This window comes from Thermobia domestica, chromosome 2, assembly GCF_964235325.1.
Source record: "Thermobia domestica chromosome 2, izTheDome1.hap1.1, whole genome shotgun sequence".
NCBI lineage: Eukaryota > Metazoa > Arthropoda > Insecta > Zygentoma > Lepismatidae > Thermobia > Thermobia domestica.
The window spans coordinates 50,812,392-50,837,339 of record NC_137455.1 but is presented as its reverse complement, the minus strand read 5'-3'; the positions used below and the strand labels follow the sequence as shown (position 1 = coordinate 50,837,339).

At 35.7% G+C, this 24,948-nt stretch overlaps 1 protein-coding gene across 1 annotated transcript in view; it reads right to left on the bottom strand.

The window, feature by feature from the left end:
* The window catches only part of Sytalpha (Synaptotagmin alpha), a 282,148-nt gene that overhangs the window by 40,960 nt on the left and 216,240 nt on the right, over window positions 1-24,948 (bottom strand). Inside the window, exons 3-6 of the mRNA XM_081741250.1 lie at window positions 21,080-21,225; window positions 8,678-8,895; window positions 5,137-5,244; window positions 2,166-2,286 (exon numbers count right to left, since the gene is read on the bottom strand). Of these exons, the coding sequence (XP_081597376.1) occupies window positions 2,166-2,286; window positions 5,137-5,244; window positions 8,678-8,895; window positions 21,080-21,225 (593 nt within the window). The remainder of the gene's footprint in view (window positions 1-2,165; window positions 2,287-5,136; window positions 5,245-8,677; window positions 8,896-21,079; window positions 21,226-24,948) is intronic.

The following is a 24,948-nucleotide window of genomic DNA, read 5'->3' as shown; positions in this document are numbered from 1 at the left end:
GAGCCTGACCTGCAGAAGAGGGTGCATTTCTGCTCATGGCTGTTGAGCAATGTTGCCAGTGGTTTCTTGGATCCACTAATGCTCATCATGAGTGACGAGGCGTGGTTCCACCTGTCTGGGTACGTAAATTCCTAAAACAACCGGTATTGGTCGACAGAAAATCCACACGCAATCCACCAGGTACCCTTGCATGATGAGAAGATTGGTGTTTGGTGTGCCATTTCCGCCACACGCGTTATTGGGCCCATATTCTTTGAGACGACAGTGAACAGTGACGTGTATATGGGAATCCTGGAGGAGTTTTATACACACTTGACCGAAGAGGAGCGTCAGTTATGTTACTTTCAGCAGGACGGTGCAACATGCCACACATCAGCTGCATCATTGTCCCTTGTGCATGAGATGTTTACACCAGAGAATACAATCAGCAAAGGCTTGTGGCCTCCTCGGTTACCAGACTTGTCCACGTGTGACTTTTACTTATGGGGACTGTTAAAGGGAAGAGTATACGAAACAAATCCACACACAATTGAAGAACTCAAGACCAGGATCCAGTATCTCACCAATAGCATTACAACACAAGAACTGACAAGAGTATATATGAATCTCCTCAATCGTGCTCACATGTGTGTTGAAGTGGGCGGAGGACACTTTCAACACCTGCTGTGAAGGTGAGTAGTCATATTCAATACATTACATTTCATTTATGTGTTGTAGTTAATCATATTCATTACATTACATTTCATTTTATGTGTTTACTTTACGGGCCGGTTTTACGTGCCGCACCCTGTAGAATTAACATAATATTTTATAGCCATCAGAGCTAATAGTGTATTCTAAAATTTAAAGAAAATTTGGTTTGTAATTATGGGTAAAATGTTAATTGCACTTAAGTTTGACTTAGAGAAACTAAGAAGCAACTAGAATTAACGCACAAAGATAAAATAATGCTTAAGTGGACTGTTAGAAGCAAGGTGTGGGCACAAATATTATATTGTTCATAAAAATGTTTCTGTAACAAAGCAAGTTATAACTTGTCTTCACTTCTTAAGCTGATTATTTGAAAAAGGTTAGAAATTTAGGAAATCGTTGTTAAAAATCTTATTTCAGGCCGAAATCATAATGATGTTTGATCTCGTTACGAAACAGATTAAAACTTTATTTATATATCTCAAAAGAAATAACGTCCCGCCAAAATACAATCCACATGTCTATCATTTGATGTATGATCTATATTTTGACAAGGTGTGCTTCAGCATAGCTCTACCTTGGTAAATCCGTTCCTTTTATTTGTCTCTGATGTATCCTGTCTTTATCTTCCGTGACCAATACTTCAGGCGAGAGTTGAAAGCGCGGAAGTGCAAGTGATATTCAGGAATTGCATAAACTTATAGATAGATTGATTTTTAAAATTCTTTTGAATTAAGGAGATGTTCTATTCAGCCAAAATTATTTTGTATGAAAAGTAAGACTTTGAGTTGGATTTAGGTTGTAATATTATGTAAGTAAGTAGTCATTGGAACTTAGGTGTCGACATATAAAAAAATGAAAATGCGAAAAAAAGTGGATTTAGAATGTTTTTCAATTCAGAACCTCAATAACAATCAAGGATTTAAAAAAGTGTTCAGAAGTCCTATGCCCTCAAACTACCATCGGGAAATATTTTTATTAGGAGAGAAAAAGAATTTTTCCAAAGCTTTTTTCAAGACCTATTCCTCCATATGTCACAGACTTATGTATTCTTATGTATCCTATTCCTCCTTATGTCAGAATACTACTAGAATAATACTAAGTAGTATTCTGACATTACATACAATTCCAATGATTAAAATGGCTAACTTTTTAGCTTAGTCATTAAATTAAGAGTTCGAAACTTTTTTCAGGTCAGCGTTCTAAGAGATATTTCACGTAACAGGACAGTACTTTATATAATAGCTTTAGTGGTTTTATTTTTCAATCGTTATTTCTTGAAAAAAAAAATCTTCAAAATTACAGAAGCTATCAGAATGACAGAATAATATATAACTGAAAATTAACCAATAACGACACACTTACTCAATCTAATATATTTTCAAATTTGACATACAATATTTCATTCAATTACAACTTATCACCTAAGTTAACCAGTATAGGTATAAAGAAAACAACATATAGCAAATATTTACCAGGATTAAGTGTCTTTTTATGTATCCGAGTCTGCCATACGTTTGTTCTATCAGGAAGCAGTCGAATTTTTGCATAAGGATCAGCAGTTCCACTGAAATCCCTGGGTTGTAGGTCATGAGCCTTAAAAAAAAAAGCGCTTGTTAAAACTATCTGCATATAAAGTTCTCACATTTTTAAGTTTACATCATATAGTTTGTTTAATACTCTAGCTTACTATAATATTAATTTATAGATTATAACTACGCATCAATTATACAGTAGCTTTATAATTTATTACTTTCCATACACAAATTCTCTTATTAATTTTCAAACAATATAGTATGAATATAACTGGAAACTTTTAAAAGATTACTTAAGTTCAAAAACAATCGACTTTACTCTGGATTTGTTATCTGACATTAATATGCTTTCAACACAAATTCAACATGTTGTAAACTTAAATAAATTCTAATTTTATAATTTTCGAAACTAGTTACTACTTCCAACGTCCCAAAGATTTGTGTGTTGTATCAAAATTTTCGAACTATATTTCCTCATTCAAAATAAGACATTATATCATGGCACATGATGAGAATTTATTTCTACTTATTTTGACATGACGAAGTTAAATTCAGTTCAATAAAAATAAAGAGTTATAGTTAATAATGCAATGAAAATAACGTACAGTATTTTTAATAAAGAAAATACATTGATATCTCCATGTCCTTAATATAAATTTGAAGGCTAGTATTTCCTTCATTCCACCATTTAACTCATCTCTCATCATCACCGTCTCCTTTAGCCTAACCGGCATAACAGTGGGACGTAAAACTTAACGATTTCATTTCATTTCGAATTACACAGCCACAGCCACAGCCACAGCCACACACACACACACACACACACAATAACAGTTTTATGCACCGGACTCCAGGCAGGCATGTTGCCAGGATTTCGTGAAGGCGGGGGGTCCGTGAATGAAATACTGTGATCATCACACCAGGGTCTCGATAATTTTAAACTATTTTACTGGAACATATATTGGTTCGTTTAGCCAGGATTTTGTAACGGAGCGGAGGGGGGGGGGGATGCGTCATATGAAATTCCGAAGGCTCAGGAGCTTCATCAACTACTTTACTATCAACATATATTGGTTTGTTAGGACAATAAAATGAGGATATGTTGGTAACTATTTTAATAACAAACTATGAAGAAATCTCGAGTAATAAAATAATAAAAAAAAGTATTGAAAAAGATTTTACAATATTTACGTTAATTTCTTTGTTCATTAAAATATAACAATTTTCCTTTCATTATGATCTCAACTATTATGAAAAGTACATATTCAGTATTATAAAAAGTACATACTCAATAATATCTGCGTTCCTTTTTCTGTTGAATCAAATGCTAATATTTCCTTTTCCATATGAATTTTTGTTTTTATTATTCCGTCAACTACTGTCGGTTCCAAATGACAGGTTAAAGGAGCAGTAGAAAATTGTTTTTGAAATAACATGTTTGATTATGCATTGATGCGATGACGAAAAATTATGATAAAAAATGTCTACGCTGTTACTCAACGGCACTATGCTTTCGGAAATTTGAAATCTCCCTGACTAGTAGCAGAAACTCTGAGAATTCTGTAACTTTTCTAGAAACTTCAAATTCTCAGACTCTTCCAGAATATCTCGCTCACCTCGCCACCATGTATTGCAAATGATACAAATCTCCTCATAAGAAGGAGTAACCCAAAGCTTCCTGTGTTTTTTTTATTATTATTTTTAACCCTGATTCTTCTTTTTCTCATTTCATTTTGTTTCATCCTTCGTTAATTTTTTTCATTTCTGGTCTCGAAGGGGGGGGGGGGGGTCCGGATCCCCCGGACCCCCCTTGGCTACGTGCCTGCTACAGGGTATGGACTTTATGTATTTTGTTACACAGAATCTAAATTTCGAAACTCCAGGACGATTGACAGTGTCAATATTTTGTTATGGGCGAAACACTTGGGCGATTTGGAATAGTGAGAATACATGTAACACAGCAATACAAAAAACAAAAGTTCTGTGCAGTGGATCGCAGGGTATGAATTCGATATACATATTTTGTAACACAGAATCCAAAGTTCGAAATCATAGGTCGACTGATTGTGTCAATTTTGTTTTAAGGGCGAAAAATGCGTGTCCTCCCTATTCAAAATCGCCCAAATGTTTCGCCTATAAAAAAATTGACACAGTCAATCGTCCTGGAGTTTCGAAATTTGGATTCTGTGTAATAAAATACACCGAATCCGTACCCTGGGGTCCACTTCAGAGAACTTTTTTTTTTTTTTTTTTTTTTTTTTATAGCTATGTTACATGTCTCCTCCCTATCCAAAATCGCTCAAGTTTTTCGCCCATAACAAAATATAGACACGATCGATCTTCCTGGGGCTTCGAAATTTGGATTCTGTGTAATAAAATATATCGAATCCATTCTCTGGGGTCCACAGAACTCTTTTTGTGTGTGTGCGGCTGTAAAATTCGTTATAAAGTTGTAAAGATTATAAATCCTAAACTAAGGTTTCTCATTGAGCTGTCTATATTTCATTAATCTCTTAATACGCCTAACTCCTTTCTCTTCCTACTACTGACTCAGACGATGACCAGGATCTTTACAGTCGAAATATCAGCCTTAAAATTTACAATAAGAACACTGAATTGAGAATCTATTTTGGGTATAAACAATATTATCTTTGAATAATAAAAGCGTACGAAACGAGTACAGATAATTTGAATTAAACTAAAGACACGAAAAAGAACAGCAGTCGTACTGAAAAAGTGTCTTTAAACCTCTACTCACATTGTCAGGTGTTTTCATTCCGTATGCATAACTATAATCTTGAAATTCTTAACGAAAACTTGAAAATAGTGTGAAAAAATTGGAAAATAGGTTATAAAATTTAATAAATAATAATCTGCGGATGAAAGAAAAAAAATATGTGCTCATTTTTACCTCTATAAGTTTAACATTAAGAATTCCAGCTGCTGGGTCATATGACAATCGAATATGAATTGATCCTTTTAAATCTTCTGGTTGACTGGGAACTCGTGTAGGAGCAGGCTGAAAAATGAAAAATATTACAGTAAAATATGTTTGTAGTGGACATTATGTTGATTCTACCAAAAATTAGCCAAGTTACTAAAATGATATGTAAAAAGCATATTCAAAATAATATATAATTGATGTGTTTTTAGTGACGTTATCGAATACCGTACCTACAAAAATTTTATAAAGAACACGTAATACTGAAAAGTATGTCTTATTAACAAAATTCATATGCATGTAATTACTATAGTATTTATTTTACATTATCATAGCCACAATTTATTTGAAATTAATATGCTATCAACCAGAAAGCACTAAAAGCTACATTATTTCTTTTACTTCTTCTGTCAGGCTCAATTGATATATGAATATTTACTAGTGACACTGAGGATGTAACTGTTTCCATAGAAAAAAAGAAAATGCTTTGAAGACAACATGTGATATGGAAAGATGTTCAATGATTTAAGAAGTGTTTACAACAGGTAGATAATCATGTTACAGACAAGTTAGAAAAAGCAATTAAATATAATTTTTCAATAATGAAAAAGGCACCGAGGGAGTCAACCAAAGTACTTAATTTAAATCTTTGAAATCGGCCTCCTTTAACATATTCCGTCCTCATTAATAAAGTGAGCATAAACTTTTCTTAGGCAAGCCAATTCAAAAGTGATTTTTCTAATGATGGATTAACATGAATCTTAGCAAGAAATTTAGTTCCTTTTTTTTTCTAATGAGCTAAAACATGCAAGTATTTTACATGTACATTTTTTATTCAGGAGGTTATTATGAGGACTAAATTAAATCTCTCATCAAGAAGTCCATTAAGAGAGTTATTAAATCTGAAAATACTAACTTTTCTATGTATAGTCATGCTCCAAAGGAGTTTGAACATATATAACCCCAGTTTCCGAAGTTAACTGTAGTAACGTCAGAAAACTCATCAGTGCTAAAGTTCGTTCTCCTAGTCCCGCTGATATATAGACTCTACTAAATAGGGAATCAAGCTAGTAATGTCTAATTTTATTATTTCTAATTAAGACAAGAGATACAAGGAACGAATGATCCCATAGATTGGCATAAATAGCCACTTTCTATATCATAGTAAAATTTCTGCTAAAACTCCATATGCTGTTTTTGTAAAACTTCATTGTAATATACGTATATTTCCGTTAACTCGGTAAAAAACGAATTTAAAAAGCAGGTACTTTTCCTATTGCTGTCTGAACGTCCTTTTGCCTATGGGATACTGTTGGTATACGAAAAGTCAAGGTATTACTATAATCGATATGATTATTTATATTTCTCACTTCTTTTACTCCAATGATTATTTATATTTCTCACTTCTTTTACGTCATTTTATTCATTTGTCACTATCTAAAATATGTTAATTTCATTCAGTTTTATCAGTAAATAATCATTGTTTATCTTTGCCTATTACCAGTATCATAACCGCTAAATATACATAAATTAGGTCGACTATTTAAGAGTTAAAATATTATTAATTTATACAACTCTTCTAGGAATTGCATAATAGCAATCATTAGTATTAATTACAAAGGCGGCTTAATTCCTAATCTCCAGGTAATTTTCACATTAAATTTCGATTTATGGAACACTTCTGAAAATCAGATTTCAACAACAATGTATATCAATATCGTATACTTATTTATCCATTAAAAGTTTTCAATAAGACAACATGACACTGCACTAGAACATATGTGACAGTTAAGACATATGTTAAATGACAGGATTAAGAATCAGAAATCAGGATTAAAGTCGATAATACACAACAATAGAAAATAAGACAGTTGGCTGTAAATAGAAAACCTATTAAACACAAAGATTATTTTTAAAAAAATCGAGTATGTACTGAACTAATTTGTTGATGGAGATAGCGATCTAGCTATGGAAATGATCATCAAAGTAAGATTAAGTTAAATACATATAACATTGTATTCACAAAGTTATTTTATATTATAGTTAAAAGGATAATCTAGGAAAACTCTACATTTTTCAATGTAGAGTTTTTCCTCAATTTATGCACATTGAATTGTAGAATGTAGAAAATTGTAGAATGTAATTGTAGAATGTGGAAAATTAACTTTATGAAATATTGGTAAAGTATTTTCTTGTTTCATAAAAAGTTCTACATTTACGGAAAAAAAAGTAGGACAGAGAAATAAAATCAATACGGAAATTATAAAGGAACGGTACAATAGTTAATTTGATATATGAAGATTTCACAAATTTTGCTTGCAAAACAATATTAACTTCAAGGAAAATGGACACGAAATGAATGCACATTTCGATGCACAATTAACTTTAAAGTGGAATGAAAAAACTTTTACCAATAGTATCATACATATAAATACACTCACAAATACACAGATAATCAAATAATAATTTTCTGTAAAATTGTTTATGGTAATAATGATAATAACAACTTCACAAGATCAGTATAAAATCAACAAAAAAATTATAAATCTATATTGAAAGGGTACTTAAATTACAACCAAAATAAAAATTATCTTTCAACCTGCAATCTCCCAAATATGCCTCGTTCTAATTATCCAAATAGGGTATCGTTCATCCTACCGAACTAGATAGGCTGTTAGAATTTCCCGTAACAGCCTATCCAATGCAAAATCTGAACAACTAGAGTTAAAATATACCTATAAAAATATTATCAACAATTTATAATAGAATACCATTAGAAATGGATATCGTATAAAAGGAAAGAAGAAAATCTGAGAACTATAAAAACATTGTTTAATATGAGGAAGAATTGGTTAAAATGAAAAAACTATCAATTAAATGCAGAATTTAAAGATTAAAATATTGTAATAACAGAAGGATAAGGAAAATATCGCCAAGAACAAAATGATGATTGATAAATATTATCAGCATTTAATGAAATGTTGAAAATTAATCGTGGTCATACTTTTATTTTCTGTGTTCACCAAAAATCAAAAGTATTCCCCGTTCTAAGCTATAATTATTCATGAGAATATTTTATCCTTGTAACTCGAAGTTAGTAAATATCATAGTCTGTCACAATGTACAAGTATGTAGTCTTAGTGCGCACTGTATTCTTGAAGAAGTCCCGAAGAGTGGGACGAAATATCCAGATAATTTTGAATATATTTAATAATACGGAACAGCCCAGTTTAAATCATTTTTGGTTTATAGATAAATTGAAACTAAATTATTAATGTTAAAACACATCTAATACCAATCTCAATCTCCACTGATTTCGTAAAGAGATTTATCGACTCACATTGGTACCTGAGTCAAATCAATTTACTGTTTCAACTTACTGTTACATTCACTTCACTTGCCAATCAATAAGCCTCGTTTGAACTTAGTTTCAAGAAAATCATTCACTCTAACGTCAAAAATAGTCACTAAAAAGTTCTATAGTTAAACTATTTCCTATTGTTACCCATACCTTTTGATATAATGAAGTATCAATTTTGGTATGATCTAGTTTCGTATGCATGGAAGACACTTTAGGCCTACTGGCGCTACTTGACGGTTGCACTGCATGCTTTTCCCCTCGTGCCAATGGAGAAAGTGCTTTGTCTGCTGGCACCACAATCTGTTGAACAGCAAATGGTGACACTTTGTATCCGAGTGGTGTGTTGGGAGTCCCAGGTGCTGAATCTTCTGTGAAATATAAAAATACAATCTTCGTCAGTTTCGCTAACGACATCAGTTAAAATCAAAGTATTTGCTAAGAAGTACAGTGTGTCCCACAAAGAACGCAACCTTTGAAATGTTCACAATTTCTGTTCTAGTAAATTGGTAGCACTGAATGTTACACAATCTTCGTCTGTTGTCCTTCAGAATTCGTTGCATGCTGCTTCTAGAAATATTCAATTGTTGTGAAGTCAGCGAATAGATTTCACCGGACTTACAGCAACATTATCACTTACGATGACGATGTTTTCCGCGGAACGACTAACACAAGGACACCTGGAGGGTTTAATGTCAACAACCAAACCGGTTTTTTCAAACCGTTTTAGCAATCAGTCTCATCACAGACGACTTATACGGTGCATTACATTGACAAAACATTCCATGGAGTTTGCGAATAATCTCTGCACCTCATTCACCACATTTGTAATAAGTTTTCACTATGACAACTTACTAGAACAGAAATTGGGCATTGGCGGGCAATTCAAAAGTTGCGTTTTTTTATGGGACACCCTTTACTTGACGTCTCATCAACAAAACTAATAACTTTATCGATGTCTGTACTTAATCATAATAGAATTATAAAGGCATCCAAGAAAGGTCTGTCGCTTTTTATGGAGGTCTGTGTCCAATTGTCCTTCACACCATAAGTTGAATGCGAATGGAGATAAGGTGAGGGTCAGTTGTTGGTATGGGTATATCAAACATACTATCCGGTTGTGGCAGTTCAGTTACACCGTGAACTTGAGTAAGGACAGTGAACATGGGACCTCCACAGAGCATCGTAAGGGTGTGTATGGTTTACGAGTTCAAACTGACGTCAAACGCCGCTGCAGCGGGGCGAAAGATATGCCAGGTCTTTGGTGAGGGTGTCGTGGCTACGCGGACAGTGCAGTGGTCGTTTAATAAGTTTAAGGACGGTGACGAAATACTCGAAGACGCACCACGTACCGGAACGCCAACACATATACAAAATGAAGATCTTCAGGCAGCAATTGAGGCGAACAGTGGCCAGACATGTGAGGAACTGGGATTAGAATTCAGTGTGAGTGGAGAAACGATTCGGCAGCACCTCCATCAACTTGGAAAGCACTACAAGTTGGGTCGATGGGTCTTACATGGTTTGACTTCGGGCCAGAAGGCAACGCGAGCAGACACCTGTGTTTCTTTGCTGTCTCGTGTGAGGAAGGAGCCATTTCTGGACAGGGTGTTGACATGTGATGAGGAGTGGGTGCTGTACGAAGCTCCACGGTGCCGTCATCATTGCTTAGCATCCCATGAACCAGTTCCAAAACAACCGAAACAGCACTGTACCAGAAGAAGGTACTCCTGGATGTTCGGTTGACTGCCTGCTACATCATGAATAGGGAACTACTACCAGTTGGTCAGAGTATCAATGCAACTGTGTACTGTCAACAGTTGAGCCGTGTTCAAGAAAAACTCAAAACCTTGGAGCCAGCACTTCTGAATCGCAAAGGGGCCCTCCTGGTACAGAACAATGCTAAACCCCACGTAGCTAGGATGTCCCAGGACACAATTCTATGCCTTGGATAGGGAACACTATTGCATCCGCCATACTCCCCGGACATTGCAACGTCCGATTGTCACCTGTTTCATTCCTTGGACAGTCACCTTAGAGAACGCCAATTCAAATCCCTAGTAGAGGTGCAAAATGCACTTGATAACTTCTTGGCTTCTCGGCCCACTGAATTCTATCGCGATTTAATCCATGGCCTTCCCGAACGTTGTCAGAAGGTCGTCGATGCTGATGGGGACTATTTATGATCTTCCAGGTACGTCTTAGGTGATATATCGAAGTTCGAAAGTGGTAGATGAAAAAGCAACAGAACTTTCTTGCTTAAGTTTATATTTGGTGTTCGAAGTGCAAAAGAAAGAGATATACCAATAATAATTAAAGAAGAAGGAGAAGTATGCATCCTGTCCCTTATATACACAAACTGTATTTTTTAGTGATGGTATGCAGTAGCAGTTACGGTATACTTTCAAGTCTATAATACTTAAACCACAAGACACACTGGAACTTAACCTCTAGGTTCAGTCGTTTGGCTTAACAGTTTGTTTTCTTGAATTATACAATAGCTAACGATATCTGATACAACTTGGTAAATATTTTATATAGAATTTACACTTAAAAAAAGAACTCATATTCACTCATTTTGAGGATATTTTTTCCAGTCTTTTCCCATGTTTCGACACAGTTTTACATAATATTAACAATGGATACTTAAAGGAATTTGTCTTTTTTAAAGCAGAAGTTTCCAGCTTTTTAAAAGTATCTTTTGTACGTCTTCGTAACACTTTTTTTCAAAGGTTGTATCCCTACTTAGATAAAAATACAGTATCTTCATTTACGAAATTATATACACATTTAATGTACCATAAAATAAACAGCTGTAAATATAGGTTTTGAAAACAATTTAGGGAAGAGCACGGGCGTCTCTGGCGAGGGGAACAGGGAGGACGCGTCTCTCTCTATATTTTGTACAGGCAGCAAAGTGATGAAAATTGGAAGTACTTATGTGGAAGAAGCAAAGAAATAGGAAGAACAAGTAAATGTTATATCTATTATTAAGCAAGCAATATTATTAGGCCTAGATTGTGTTTTTACTTATGTGAGCTTCTCTTCTGAATACCGTGGTATGATAGAAATAAAACAAAAGAGGGAAAGAAAGACTACAATTAACGTTTTCGAAATACCCTGTTCCTTGTCTTAACTACGGATATTTCGATTACGAAATCGTACTACAATAACTTTTGTAACACTTTTTATTGCATGTGTCTTTAATAAATAGAAGTAAAAACGGACTTCTTTGTAAACCCTTACGAAAACGCTTTAAATGAAGTTTAAAGATTAAAAAAAATACCTCCGCAGTTTACGGGTTAAAACATTAACCCCCGTAGTTTAAAGGTTAATGAATAATACCCAGGTATTAAATCATATATTTGCTATGTCAAGACATGATTTTTATACATAGAAATTTCGAAAGTTGTGGCAAGTGACCTATTAGTATGATAAAAAATTGTGATGAACGGCAATGGTAAGAGAAAGAATGCAAAAGTTGTCAGATCATCATGTTGTGCTGATTGAAGTTGAATCCCACTGAAAAATATAGCCAAGAATGAAATAAAAGGCAACAAGTTAGGTACTGGAAAGTTTAGAGGTGGAAAAGTAAAAATAATTCGCTTGAAATTTTGAAGAAAAGTAACTTGAGAGAAATAATAGACAGAAATAGGAACTAACTAGTAACTGAGCACTTCGAACTTTACGAGTAAGATATCGTATTACGAAACTACCCCCTTAACTAAAGATTATAGAATCTAGAAGAAACTTTCGGAATATGAAAAGAAAACTATGGAGAAAAGGCTGGAGTGAAAAATGTATTATAATATATAGAAAATTGAACTGAGAATTAACAAGGGATGCTGAGAAAGACACTACAACAAACGTAAAGGGGACAAGTTAAATTTTAAAGGACAGAAAAATTTAAATAATATATATAAAACTAAATGCAATGGAAATGGAGAGGTAGCAAGGGAAAACTACTATTTCTATTCCAATATGGAAACTAAGGGTAGAAAATTGTCTTTGACGAGCGAAATACAGCTTGAGACAAATGGAAGGGGTACTTTGAGATGTATGTCAGGAAGAAAAAACTGTGTATTTTTGGCATTAAAAAGAAAACGACGTAAACGAGAATGCCAAGAGATTATTATGCTAAAGTACACAGTTCAAGGACATGCAGTATATTGAAATGAGGAATGTAAAGATAGATAATATACGTACCTATTACGTTTATTAACAATGTAGAGAGGCAGGGAATAATCAAATATTCGGAACTTTTAATCAAATGACGAGGGAGTCGTCATAAGCTTCTTATAGAGAGTCAAGATTTCATTCAGTAAACAGATCTCAAAGTATGTAAGGACTATATAACTACACTAGCACGAATGTGTTTAAGAACACACAATACGAATTCACAGCTTTGGTCCAAAGTACGCTCAAAGAAAGTCATGTTAGGTAATGCTATTCTCAACATATCATCCATGGTACATCCTGAACATGCTACAAAACGTACAGTAGGCCTATTATCTTAATATAACGTGTGTCTTAATATAACATATAACTACCACAAGTGGCCGCACAACTGTTCGGACATGTGGCCAGTCAAATGCTAGGCTCTGTCTGTCTAGGAGACCATCGTTGCCGGGCCGGCTGGTGAACAGGGTCCGTTCCACCATATCTCATACGTACTCGAAGAGGCTTAAGTCCGGAGACCTAGTAGGCTAGAGTAGAAAGCGTATACTTAACAGAGTAACTGGGCTCACCGATTGGTATGGGAACGTGCGATGTACTGTTGAAGGACACAGTCCTGGAAACTGTCCAGATAAGGCTAGAGGACATACTCCTTTGAATGAAAACCAGAGATGAGTGGGATGTAGCTTATTGCCCCTTCTCTTACAAAGTACTAGAAAGTGAAGTATGAGTCCTATATGACGAATGAGAACACGCTGAATTTTCGCTCTCACCTGCAGATCTACATACGCGCACAGAACCATCTCTGTGTCTACTTTCATCACTAACTACCACCACTCTCCGTTCATCTTGTCACTGCAACCTTTCTCGATGTTACGGAAGGCAATTCTTGGCATGATCAGATTCCAGGAATAATTGTGCGAGAGTAAGCAGGATGGGAGATCAATATTCAGCAATCAATTGATTAGTATTTGTGCTCTCGCTTGTAAATAATTGTGCTGATAGATAGTATTTGTGCCCACTACCTTTGAATTCAAGTAGCTTCTCATTTGCCTCTCGATTTTGATGTAAATTTAATTCGAGTCCACAAACGTTCTTTGGTTTAGTCGTCCCCCTCAATTTTTGAATGCCAGAGACGCCCATGGGGAAGATAGGAAAATTAGCTTTTATTTTGTATTTTGTATGCAAGATGTTACATTTAAAAAAAAAAAGGTTTATTTGAATACAAATTCTATATATGACTACAAAATGAATTGAAATCATTAATTTACAGTTCTAATATTATATCCTTTAGACTAAGGAAGATGGATGATTAAAGGAAATGAATAATTATGTAACAATTATTGGAGGAATGAGAATGCTGGAGTAAACAGGCGAATCTTGAGAAACCTATAAAAACGATCTCGTTGGATATGATTACAATAATTACGTTAAATTAAAAGTAAACACTATTTACAACTCATATTGAAAACATTTTTGGTGAGATCCTTGAGCGCAGTAAATTTTTCAAAGTCAAGTTCAAAGTTTGTAAGGCACATACTCAAATCCGGACTTGTATTAAGCTTGCTCTCACATTTTCAGAAGGTTGATTGGGTTATATCTGACCAAATTTCAAAACATTATGGACTATTGCCTGACATTGCAATTTTAACTGCAACAAACTAAGTTCGAGCACAGGCATAGGAATTTCATCCCACTCCTACCTGTAGATTTTCTATACGCCATTGAGGATGTAGATGTTTTTTAATAGTACAAATGAACAGAAATTCATGGGGCTGACATCAGAGCTTTTTACAGGAATGCTATAGAAGAAAATAACAAGAACTTTTCCGTTTCTTGCTCTGAGTCATGATAAAACCGGAGGGATGATCTGGCGATATGACTGGAGGCTTTATACATGTAGATCCTTACAAACATTGGGGCAATCATGGATTCTTGGAAGTAGACCATATTCACCTTCACATTTTTGTCCAACGTACGTACTTTCAATTTCGCCTCGTATCATGATCTCCTATGGAAACTTTCTCGCCATTGGCCGTAAACCTTGACATATCCTTTGCTAGAGGTGTCACGCTATGCAATTGTCCAATTGTTGGTATAACGCGTGAGACAAATGTAGACCTCATCCAGTGTGACAACCGTCTTCCATTTTGACTCTGCCAAGAGTTTTTCGAACAGTTTGTCTTAAATTCAGCAAAGCGACACGGGAGAAGGTTGTGAACCTAACCCTTACTTATGCACTCCAACACAAGGCACTGCGAATGATGTGTCTGACAATAGACTGCGCCAGGTTTAATCACTGGGTCATGTTGCGTTGGTGTGTAGAATTCTTCCGGGTTGCCAGTCTACGAATTACACAAAACACTCCAGGCGATACATTTGCCTATAACTCGTACAGACCTCTTTTGTAGCCGAATGAGTTCCATTTGTGTTTGTGTGGTCATGATCTCTTTAGTTGAGGTCTCTCCAATGGTTAAATCATTTTCCCGACACTACTTCATTCTTCCCTAGTACGAAAAAAGTACGTGGAAAAGGTAAATTACGTACCGTTCCCAATATCGTCTCACTTTTGGCGGGATTTCACTAACATTAGAATCATACTAGCATTAGAATTATACTTCAGCACCTAGCAAGCTGAGACATCAAACTGATAGTGACACTAATTTCATGTTTTTGGCTCAACTACGGTTGGCGGCAGCCGTTGCCAAATCGATCGGATATAAACCGATTAACCTTCTGTTACAAAATTGGTAGGCCTACCCACATTTCTTATCCCCTATAGTATTTTTCGAGATACCTTTGGCTTGTATGCTTTTACCCAGGGCCACTCCAGAGGGGTCCAAAGTTGATGGGAGAGATTTCTGGAGAGAATTTTCCCGACATTCTCCCAATTTTTCCTGTTCAAGTACGTTATGGCCCCAATACATAGCACCTCTGGAAAGCTTGTTTCATGTTAAAGAGAATGAACTATAAACCATGACTTTCCAATGAATAGTGTTGATGCAATAACTATTTCACTGCAAGTCTATGATTTTCTTTATACTAACAGGGTTAATGGAGCCCAGAGACTTACTCCATTGTCCATGGCACCTAATTTTTTGTGCATGAACAGATCTTTGTTATGTTTATCGAATGGACTAGGTTTGATTTGGATGTCCGGATGATAGGTTCATGTCCCTTCCTTGTGAGACTTTCTTTTGAAGTCAGCTTTCAAAGAAAAAAACAGTTGAAAGCTGGATCAATTGTTCGTTTTCATTGAAGCTGCTTTAAAATTGTCTTCATTGGAAAGATAGTATGTTATTTATAAGTTCATGCTTTGGGAAGTAACGATTGAAAAATGATTTAAGTTCTTTGAAATACAATAATACTTTCTCTTTCATTCTAGACAAAGGTGCAGATCATTCTCGCGTAAGAAACGGTGCAGTGTGTCAGATACTCTTCGCTGGTCTTTCAACATCTGTTCCGCAGAGGATCAATTTCTTAGTAAAAATCTAATTTTGTCTTGCACTTTAAATATTGTTATTGAGCTGTTCTGAAGCCTCTCGTGAAGTTCGTTCATTTCTGAGAAGGTCTCATTAAAATAAGAACTTGATCACCATCGTAAAACTTCGAGGAAAAATGGAAAGGGTATCGTTTCTTTCTTTTTCTTTCTTTTTTTTTTTAAAAAAAAAAGAAAACTTCAGATCTAACACGTAAGATCAAAGAATCGTGTGAGCAATTTACCCCGAAAAAAAACATCTTAGTTCTGTATCCAAAGAGTAATGTACTGTGAAGACTGTCTATTTCCCCACACTGCTCTAAAAAGCCTGCAATTTGTTATTGTGGCTTAATAAAATTAACAACCTTTATAGGTTCATTAAGAATGTCTTTCAATGTTAGTTACTTGACAGAGGCTCGGATACGAGGCTTTATCTATGAATGCAGTAGTGGCTTCAGCTTCGTGTTACACGAACGAGAAAACGTCCATGAGGAGAAAACAAAGACTTTCTACCATCAGTATTCCCCTTTATGCCTTCGTTCAGAAGTGGCTCAGGGGAACATTCAGCACCTGAGGAAACCTTAGGACTAAAGGCAACTGGAGTGTGCTGCTGACAACCCCACCTCCTGTATGTGCCGAAGTCAAGAGAGTATGAAGGCTTTCCTCCAGAACGCTCGCTTAAGATATCAATATTGATTATATTTTATGACTTCTCGATATACAGCGTGAACCATTCATCCCCTTATCACATTTAAATTAGTACATAGAAAACGCTGAAATTTTGCGGTAAGATGGAGTTACTTTGCACCAGATTTAAGGAATATTAAAGGAAATTGCATGTAACTTACAAACATAATGATTGAGAACACTGTATTTTAAACATACAATAGATAGATATATAAGTAAAATATTCGTGCAAGTGCATTAGTAAACATTTAGTATGATAATAGTTATTGAAATATAAACTTTGGTGCATAGTAACCCCATAGGTAGGGATACTTGCACAACATACAAAAAAGTATGTTCAACATACGAACATAATGTTTCTGTGCAATGTTTTCCCTTCAGTATTTAAACATTTCACTTCCTACAAAAAACTGCATGCATTCTGCAAATATCGTTATTAGAATGATGGTCCAATATACACCCTGTTTCAAACAGAATATATGTATTACGAAGAATTATTTTGTCCAAACTATCGATCGCTGCGCCTCGGCTCGGCTATTGGAGAAACGAATACATAGTCTAGTTTATATTAATAGCCGCTAGATGTCAGTTGTCTTCTGTTTTGCTTGGTAACCGTCATATGTTTAAAATGGCTACTCCGCAGCAGAAATCATTTTGTGTTCTCGAGTTTGCGAAGTGCAATTCCGTGATTACAGTGCAAAGACGTTTCAGGTTGAGGTACCAAATTGATCCTCCGAATGGGTGAAACATTCGCAGATGATATCGACAGTTTGTAGATACAGGATGTGTATGTAAAGGAAAGAGTCCTGGCCGCCCTCGTGTTCCTGAAGAAAATGTTGCACGAATTCAAACTGCTTTCCAACGTAGTCCTTCAAAATCAACTCGTCGTGCCAGTCGGGAGTTACAAGTGCCGGCAACAACAATTTGGCGTGTTTTGAGACGTCGGTTGGTTATGAAGCCGTCCAAGTTACAGCTGTTACAAGCTCTGCGTCCTGATGACAAACGCAAACGTGTGGCATTTTGTAACGAGATTCTGGATGCTATCGACAATGATAACACTTTTGCACAACGCATCGTGTTCAGTGATGAAGCGACTTTCCGTGTTAATGGTCAGGTAAACAAACAAAACGTTCGAATTTGGGACCTACAGAATCCACATACAGTCATTGAACATGCACGAGATTCGCCCAAAGTCAATGTGTTTTGTGCGATATCCCGATCATCTGTTTACGGCCCATTCTTCTTTAATGGAAACACGGTTAACAGTCAGCAGTATCTCGCTATGTTAAAAAACTAGTTGTTTCCGAGACTGCACGAAGACAACTTCATTTTTCAACAAGACAGGACACCCCTTCACTGGAGTCGCCAAGTGCGTGAATATCTGAATGAAACTCTACCGCACCGTTGGATTGGTCGTCAAGGAGCTGGCGACTTAGCATGTCAGCTGGCCTCCACGGTCACTGGATTTTAATCTTGTGACTTCTTCCTGTGAGATTTCGTTAAAGACAACGTTTATGTACCACCACTCCCACAGAACCTGGAAGAGTTGAAGAACCGGATACGTACTGCCATAGCATCAGTGGCGCAGGACATGCTTGCCCGAGTATGGGAGGAGTTTGAGTATCGATGTGATATTGTTTGTGTCGCTGATGGAGGACATATTGAACATCTGTAATTTGAACTTTGAACTGTAATTTGAACTTGAGAGATTCGTAAATATGTGTGTAAAATTTCATATTCGTATGTCTTAAAGTTTAATAAATATATGCATTGGAAATACGTATATTCTTTTTGAAACGGGGTGTATTATTCGAACATTCGCTTTTGTCAGTCTGTGTAGTTTAAAATGTTTTCTTTACATGTTTAAATATCCAAATGATTAGGAGTAACACCTGTTCATTTATCTTACATAAACACACCAGACAAAATGTTATGGAATCCGACCATCCTGAACAAAAGTTTTTATACTAGCCTTGGAATAGCAAAATCTCGGTATACAATACAATGTCAAGTATTATAAGATACTTGTTACTGTTTTATCCTTTTCGTGACGAATGCATAATCATTTTTTTTTAGTACCGGTGAGTGGAAAAGATGTAACAGAGTGGCGAAAGGGAACAACTAAATTTGATAGGGAACATGATATTTCTCTGACGGAAATCGTGCAGTTTATAATGTCTCCAAGCCCATACATAGTGAATATGGCTGATTTGTGGTACGGTAAATCATTTCAGCACATACAAGCAATGTGTACATGGTATCAATTACACCTGAACATGAGCGAATTCCAGAAATTCCAGAAATTTGATGATAGACAAATGTCTCCCAAGGAATGGTTATGTCGGACGTTTGCTACTTGTATCCCACGTTAAAACATGAAGAAATATTTTTGACGTGGAAGGAAAGCAGTATTCAAGATAAGGAACAAAACATCTTCTCATGGTTTCATTACCAACTTTAATCAGAGAATGTGTCAATGTGATAGGGTCGATTTTCTGTAAGAATCACAGAAGGCTTCCCTGTTCGTTTTCATGTTCTAACAGGCTATTTATGCTGACTACTGCTACTGTTCCAGCACCTGGGACAATATAGATCCAATTAAAGTTCCCTCATAAATGCCTTACACGTATGCTCTTTCTTCAAAGCAACGCGCGGTACCACATTGCTCGCCAGACACAGCAGCAAACTTCATGAACGATTTTGTTCTTCTCCAACAACCGGCGTATTCAACCAACTTGGCTTCAAATTATCATCTCTTCTCTGACATATAGACACCTAATGGTAGAAAACTCACTTCTGGTCTGAAGGGTTTCTGGTTCGATATTAAACTATGTCATCTTGTAGTAGACCCAGTGGCGTACGCAAGTGGGATTTCGGCGGTTTTACTCCCCCTTGAGCAAAATAATCTTATATAAAAATAAACGTTCACCATATTAAGATATGTACACAACATATGAAATTATATGCACTTTGTAGCTTGACTCCCCTAACGAACTTCTTCGTACACCAGTGAGTAGATCACACATTGTGATTTTTCTCGGGATTGTATCGCTTCCTATTACCCTTTATTCCATCAATTCTTCCATCATTTTTCACCTCCGCTCAGAACCGGCTAATCTACCATGTGCAACACATGTATTTTCACGGGGAGACAAGTTTCGAGGGGCGGAAAAATCATCATAACTATATTATTTAAAATAATTATTTCTTGTTGGATGATTGTGGTAGTTAAATTTACTAAACTGAGATTCTATTTGAATAGTACATTCATCAATCATGTTTAGGTTGCATTAGTTTTAAGGTCACATAGACAGTGCTAAAGCAAATGGTCAAACAAACCCCAACATGAATTGCATGATTGTTGTCAAATACAAGAACTCAATTCTCGAACAGTAGCGAACACCTGTTCCAATTAGTTAGTTATTACAGTTTTGATATGAAAACTAGTCTTGTCTTTGTCACAAAGAAGCTCCTTATCATTGAAGGTGGAAACAAGTATTTTTATTTATTTTTTAACCAATGTAGAAGAAAAATCAAAAAATATAGATAAAAGAGCTAGTTGCACTGGAATTGCAAAATGATATATTGAGATTGAAGTCAGATATTGAATTCTATAAAAAGGATTAACATATTTCCTCTGCAGATGTGTTTGCTTTATCTTTCAATAACATAATAGCTTATTATTTAAAGACAAAATAAACACAAGATTATATTTGTAATGTTTAGGCCTTTCTGAGTGCGAGTACACTTTCCCTCCCCTTCATTGTTCATGATGATGTAGCCTACTTAAAATCGTGGCTTTTAAGATGTGTTCTTTCTGGAGAAAGCTTAGGGTCGGTACTGTTTCCACTAATCATTTGTCTTCTGTGGAATATGTAACTTGGAGGACGCTAAGTTAAAAATACAATCTCTCTTGCTCTTGCTTTTTTTTCCTTTTCTTTCTTTCTTTAATCATGATATCTGGAGTACGATGCTTTCATTGAAGTTTTGACTGGATGACTGGAGGACTGAATGACCCAAGAAGAACAGCATACAGCTACCCGTCTAACCATATACGTATATACTTCTATGTATAACACAATCGGTTTAGTGGCTAGTTGGTATATGTACACAGAACATATAGGTAATTGAATTTAAAGGATGTTTTTGACCTGCAATATACTCTAATAAGATTAAGAGAAACATAACTTAAGAGAAAGATAATAATAAATTACCTCCTGACGTATCTGGCACATCACTCTGGCAAACACTAGCTTGCCGTTGTAAATTTGGAGGAACCCAAAATTTATCTTCACTCGGTGATCTATTGAGGGTTCTACTGCTCCCAGCTTGTGACTCCACGCCAACCAAAGCTTCATGGCTGAAAGTAAACGAAAGAGAACATTTTTATTTTAAATGAATCTATACAAAATACTTTACAAACGCAATCTAAAGGGAACAATCTAATACATTATGTGTTTTAATAGGAGTTCTAGCGACCCTCTACAGGCACCAATGATCTATGAGCCAAAAGCTGCATCTAATATGAAATTAATTCGTCTGAGACCATGATACGAGGGCGGGTTCGAAAGTTCGTGGCCTGAATACGAAGGAAGTAATTATTTTATATTTGTATACAATAGCTGCGTAGCTATGTCCATTGGTAGTCACTGTGTAAAATTTCATTTCTCTATTGTTCCCAGTGAGAAGTTTTTATGGCGCTAAGTCGACGGAAATTTGTGACATGAAGAAAATCGCCAGGACAATGCGCGCGTTCACACGTCCATTGCATCAATGGCAGAAATCCATTCCTGCGGATTAGAACCGTTGGCGCACCCGCCCTATTTCCCTGATATGAGCCCCTCGGACTTTTACTTGTTCAGAAACCTGAAAAAGTTTTTGAGGGTCAGCGATTTTCTTCGGATGCAGAGGTAAAAAGTGCTGTACTAGGATATTTTGCAGGGCTCGAGGAATATATTTTTAAAAGTGGTATAGAAGCGTTACCGGAGAGGTAGCGCAAATGTATCTTGGTCGAGGGCGGTTACGTGGAAAAATAAAACATAACTTATCTAAATATGCTCTAATTTTGTAGGTCAGGCAACGAACGTTTCAATCGTCCCTCGTCTAATATGTAGCAGAAAAAGGAAAATAAACATCCAGAACTCAGGGTCCCACGTGAATGAAATTCTTTACTTATAAATATAACAACTAATTTTACGTTCTTCCATTTAATGAATTCCCGCATCTAATGAAAGATCAGATTGGTTTCGAAAAGTATCGCTGCATACAAAAATGAAATGAAACTTTAAAATAAATAAATAATGTTCTAAGATTATATCTTTTAGGCTAAAGGAGACGGATCACTGTATATAAAATCCATTTAAACTTACATTTGAAGAAAATCATATTTAGTAAATTTCTAGCATTTAACGAAAAACAATGCAGAAGAAACGTCATTAGTCAATAGAAAATAATGATGGAGCCCAGTGGTTCTCAACCTTTTCTGACTGACGACACACTTTACAGAATATCCAGGACACCGCGACACAATTGTTGATATTTTTATTATAAATAATAATAATAATAATAATAATAATAATAATAATAATAATAATAATAATAATATATATATATATATTATAATAGCGAAACCTATTGATATTTGTAATGACTCTATATAGCATTGAGCATTATTGCTACCGCTGGAGATGTTGACTAGAAAAGTCTGTCTCGATTTTAACTAATTATTATTAAATTCTTCATGATTTTTAAATTCTAAAATTTCGCGACACACCTTAGGAGACTGCGTGACACAGCAGGTTTCGCGACACATCGGTTGAGAACCACTGATATAGATTACTCAGTGGACGATGATAAAATCGGTAAGTCGATTTGTATTAGTTTTTCGCGAAACTATCGATAAAACTAGTGTGTCAATATTTCCATAACTACAGACTGACACTACGATCGATTTTTAGCTCGTGGCGTAAGCATACGAGAGCTTATACGTAGTTTCGTATGGATATGTGTATAATGTGTATCGGTGTATAGATCTTTATTTATCGGAAACTATTGGTCGGATTAAACAAACTTTGGTGGGCAAGTAGCCTATCACCCAAGGAAAAATAATGAAATGAAATCTTTAAGTTTAACGTCCCACGGTTATGCCGGTTAGGCTAAAGGAGACGGTGATAATGAGAAATGAGTGAAATAGTGGAATGAAGAAAGTGGAAGGAAACGGGAGGACCCCGATAAAACCCACGAGCACGGTGTTTGTCCACCACAAAGTCCACATGGCGTGAGCTGGGATCGAACCAGGGACCCCAAGCACCGCAGGTCAACGCTCTGCCACGGAACCACTGCGCCCCCTATCATCCAAGGAATATAGCTAGCTAGCTATATTTGGTGACCAAGCTTGGGCAGGCAAAGATTGTTTGACTTTGACTAGACTCGGCTCGGCCACATTCTAAGCTCAAAAATGTTAACATTAGCAATTCTTTTTGATAGCTTTTAATTTGTTACATTTTTGATCATTTCTGCTCTGGACTTCAGTACGGTATTTTTCAGTCTTGAGAAGATGAGAACAATAATCCTGTAGGTATTTTTAAGAACAGTATGTTAGATTTACTGGCTTGTTATTTAATAAACTGTTTGCAGCAATGTGTTTTATATGTTTATTTGAATATGGTAATTTTCGAACCATTTTAAAGGAACTACCTTTAAAGAAAAAAGTAAAAAATCAGAAACATTGTGTGTTCTGCTCCAGGTTCAATGCAGGCTAAGGGAGAATGCCGGATATCATAATGGAAGATGGCGTTCCATGCTTCTTCCACCTTGCGACGCAATATATATATATATATATATATATATATATATATATATATATATATATATATATATATATATATATATATATATATATATATATATATATATATATATATATATATATATATATATATATATATATATATCATGGTTTATTGCCGAGATTGAAGTAGAACTAGATGCCGTTGAACCGAATCTCATACCTATTCCATGTGTATAGGTCTGGTAATCGTGTAGCCCAAGGGGTGACATAGTTTGAACAGCACATTGGTAACATCATTGATATGTGAATGGTATTGTCTTGTTGAAAGAGCACTTTGACAGTATACGAACAGCATTTGAATGATTTGGGTGAAGCTCTGGCTGTACGCCGCACTGGTCAATGTTTCCTGTATAAACTCCAGATTAGAAAGGTCGTTGTGGGATATGATCCCCCTCTCCCCACACACTTTATGATGTCTGGCATGATATTGCTCCTGTGTGCCACTGCCACACACATTGTGAAAGGTGCTGCTCACCCAACTGATGTTACAACCACAAACGGTCATTACTAATGCCCAGGCTAACCGCCTCCTATTACTAAAAACAGTGCAATGATGCACCACTCGTCTTCCCACTACTTTATTTGGTGACACCGTTGGAGACAGACTGCACATGCGAAGAAATCCAGCGAGCACCATCAGTCACCATAGTCTTATGTAGAACAACCGATTGCGGATGGCCATGATTGATGAGTGAGCCACGATGATGACTGCAGTACAATTCGCAACTGATGTCGATGTCCAGTTGCATCCGTATGCTGTTGTTATCTGGAAGTGAACTGACGTGTGTATGCATCTTCCTCGAACTAATCTTACGGTTAGAAGAAAAAATATTCCTTCTTGTGAAGTAAAGCTGGTTAGAAGTCCCGTTATCATGAGTACGCCTCTCTTATGAATAGCAGAATGAGCTGTCAAAATATACAATATCTAAATTCTGATCGCAGTAGGCCTATAGCTTTTCTTTGCCTGTTTATTCGTATGAAAACATGCCCTTAACGGTTTGTAATATTTCAAACAGTGTTAAAACAGAAAGTGTAACTTGAGATTTATTTTCTTCCCACATGTTTTTAATTAAGGTGAAAGATATTTAAAATAACTAACTCCATAAACTTCAGTTGGAAATCTATTTAATTATTGTAGAAGAAAGAAATGGAGAAATAGATACAGACAGAGAGATTTTAGTAATATAATTAAGAATTTCATGTCAGCATGGCACAAACTTTTTCTTCATTATC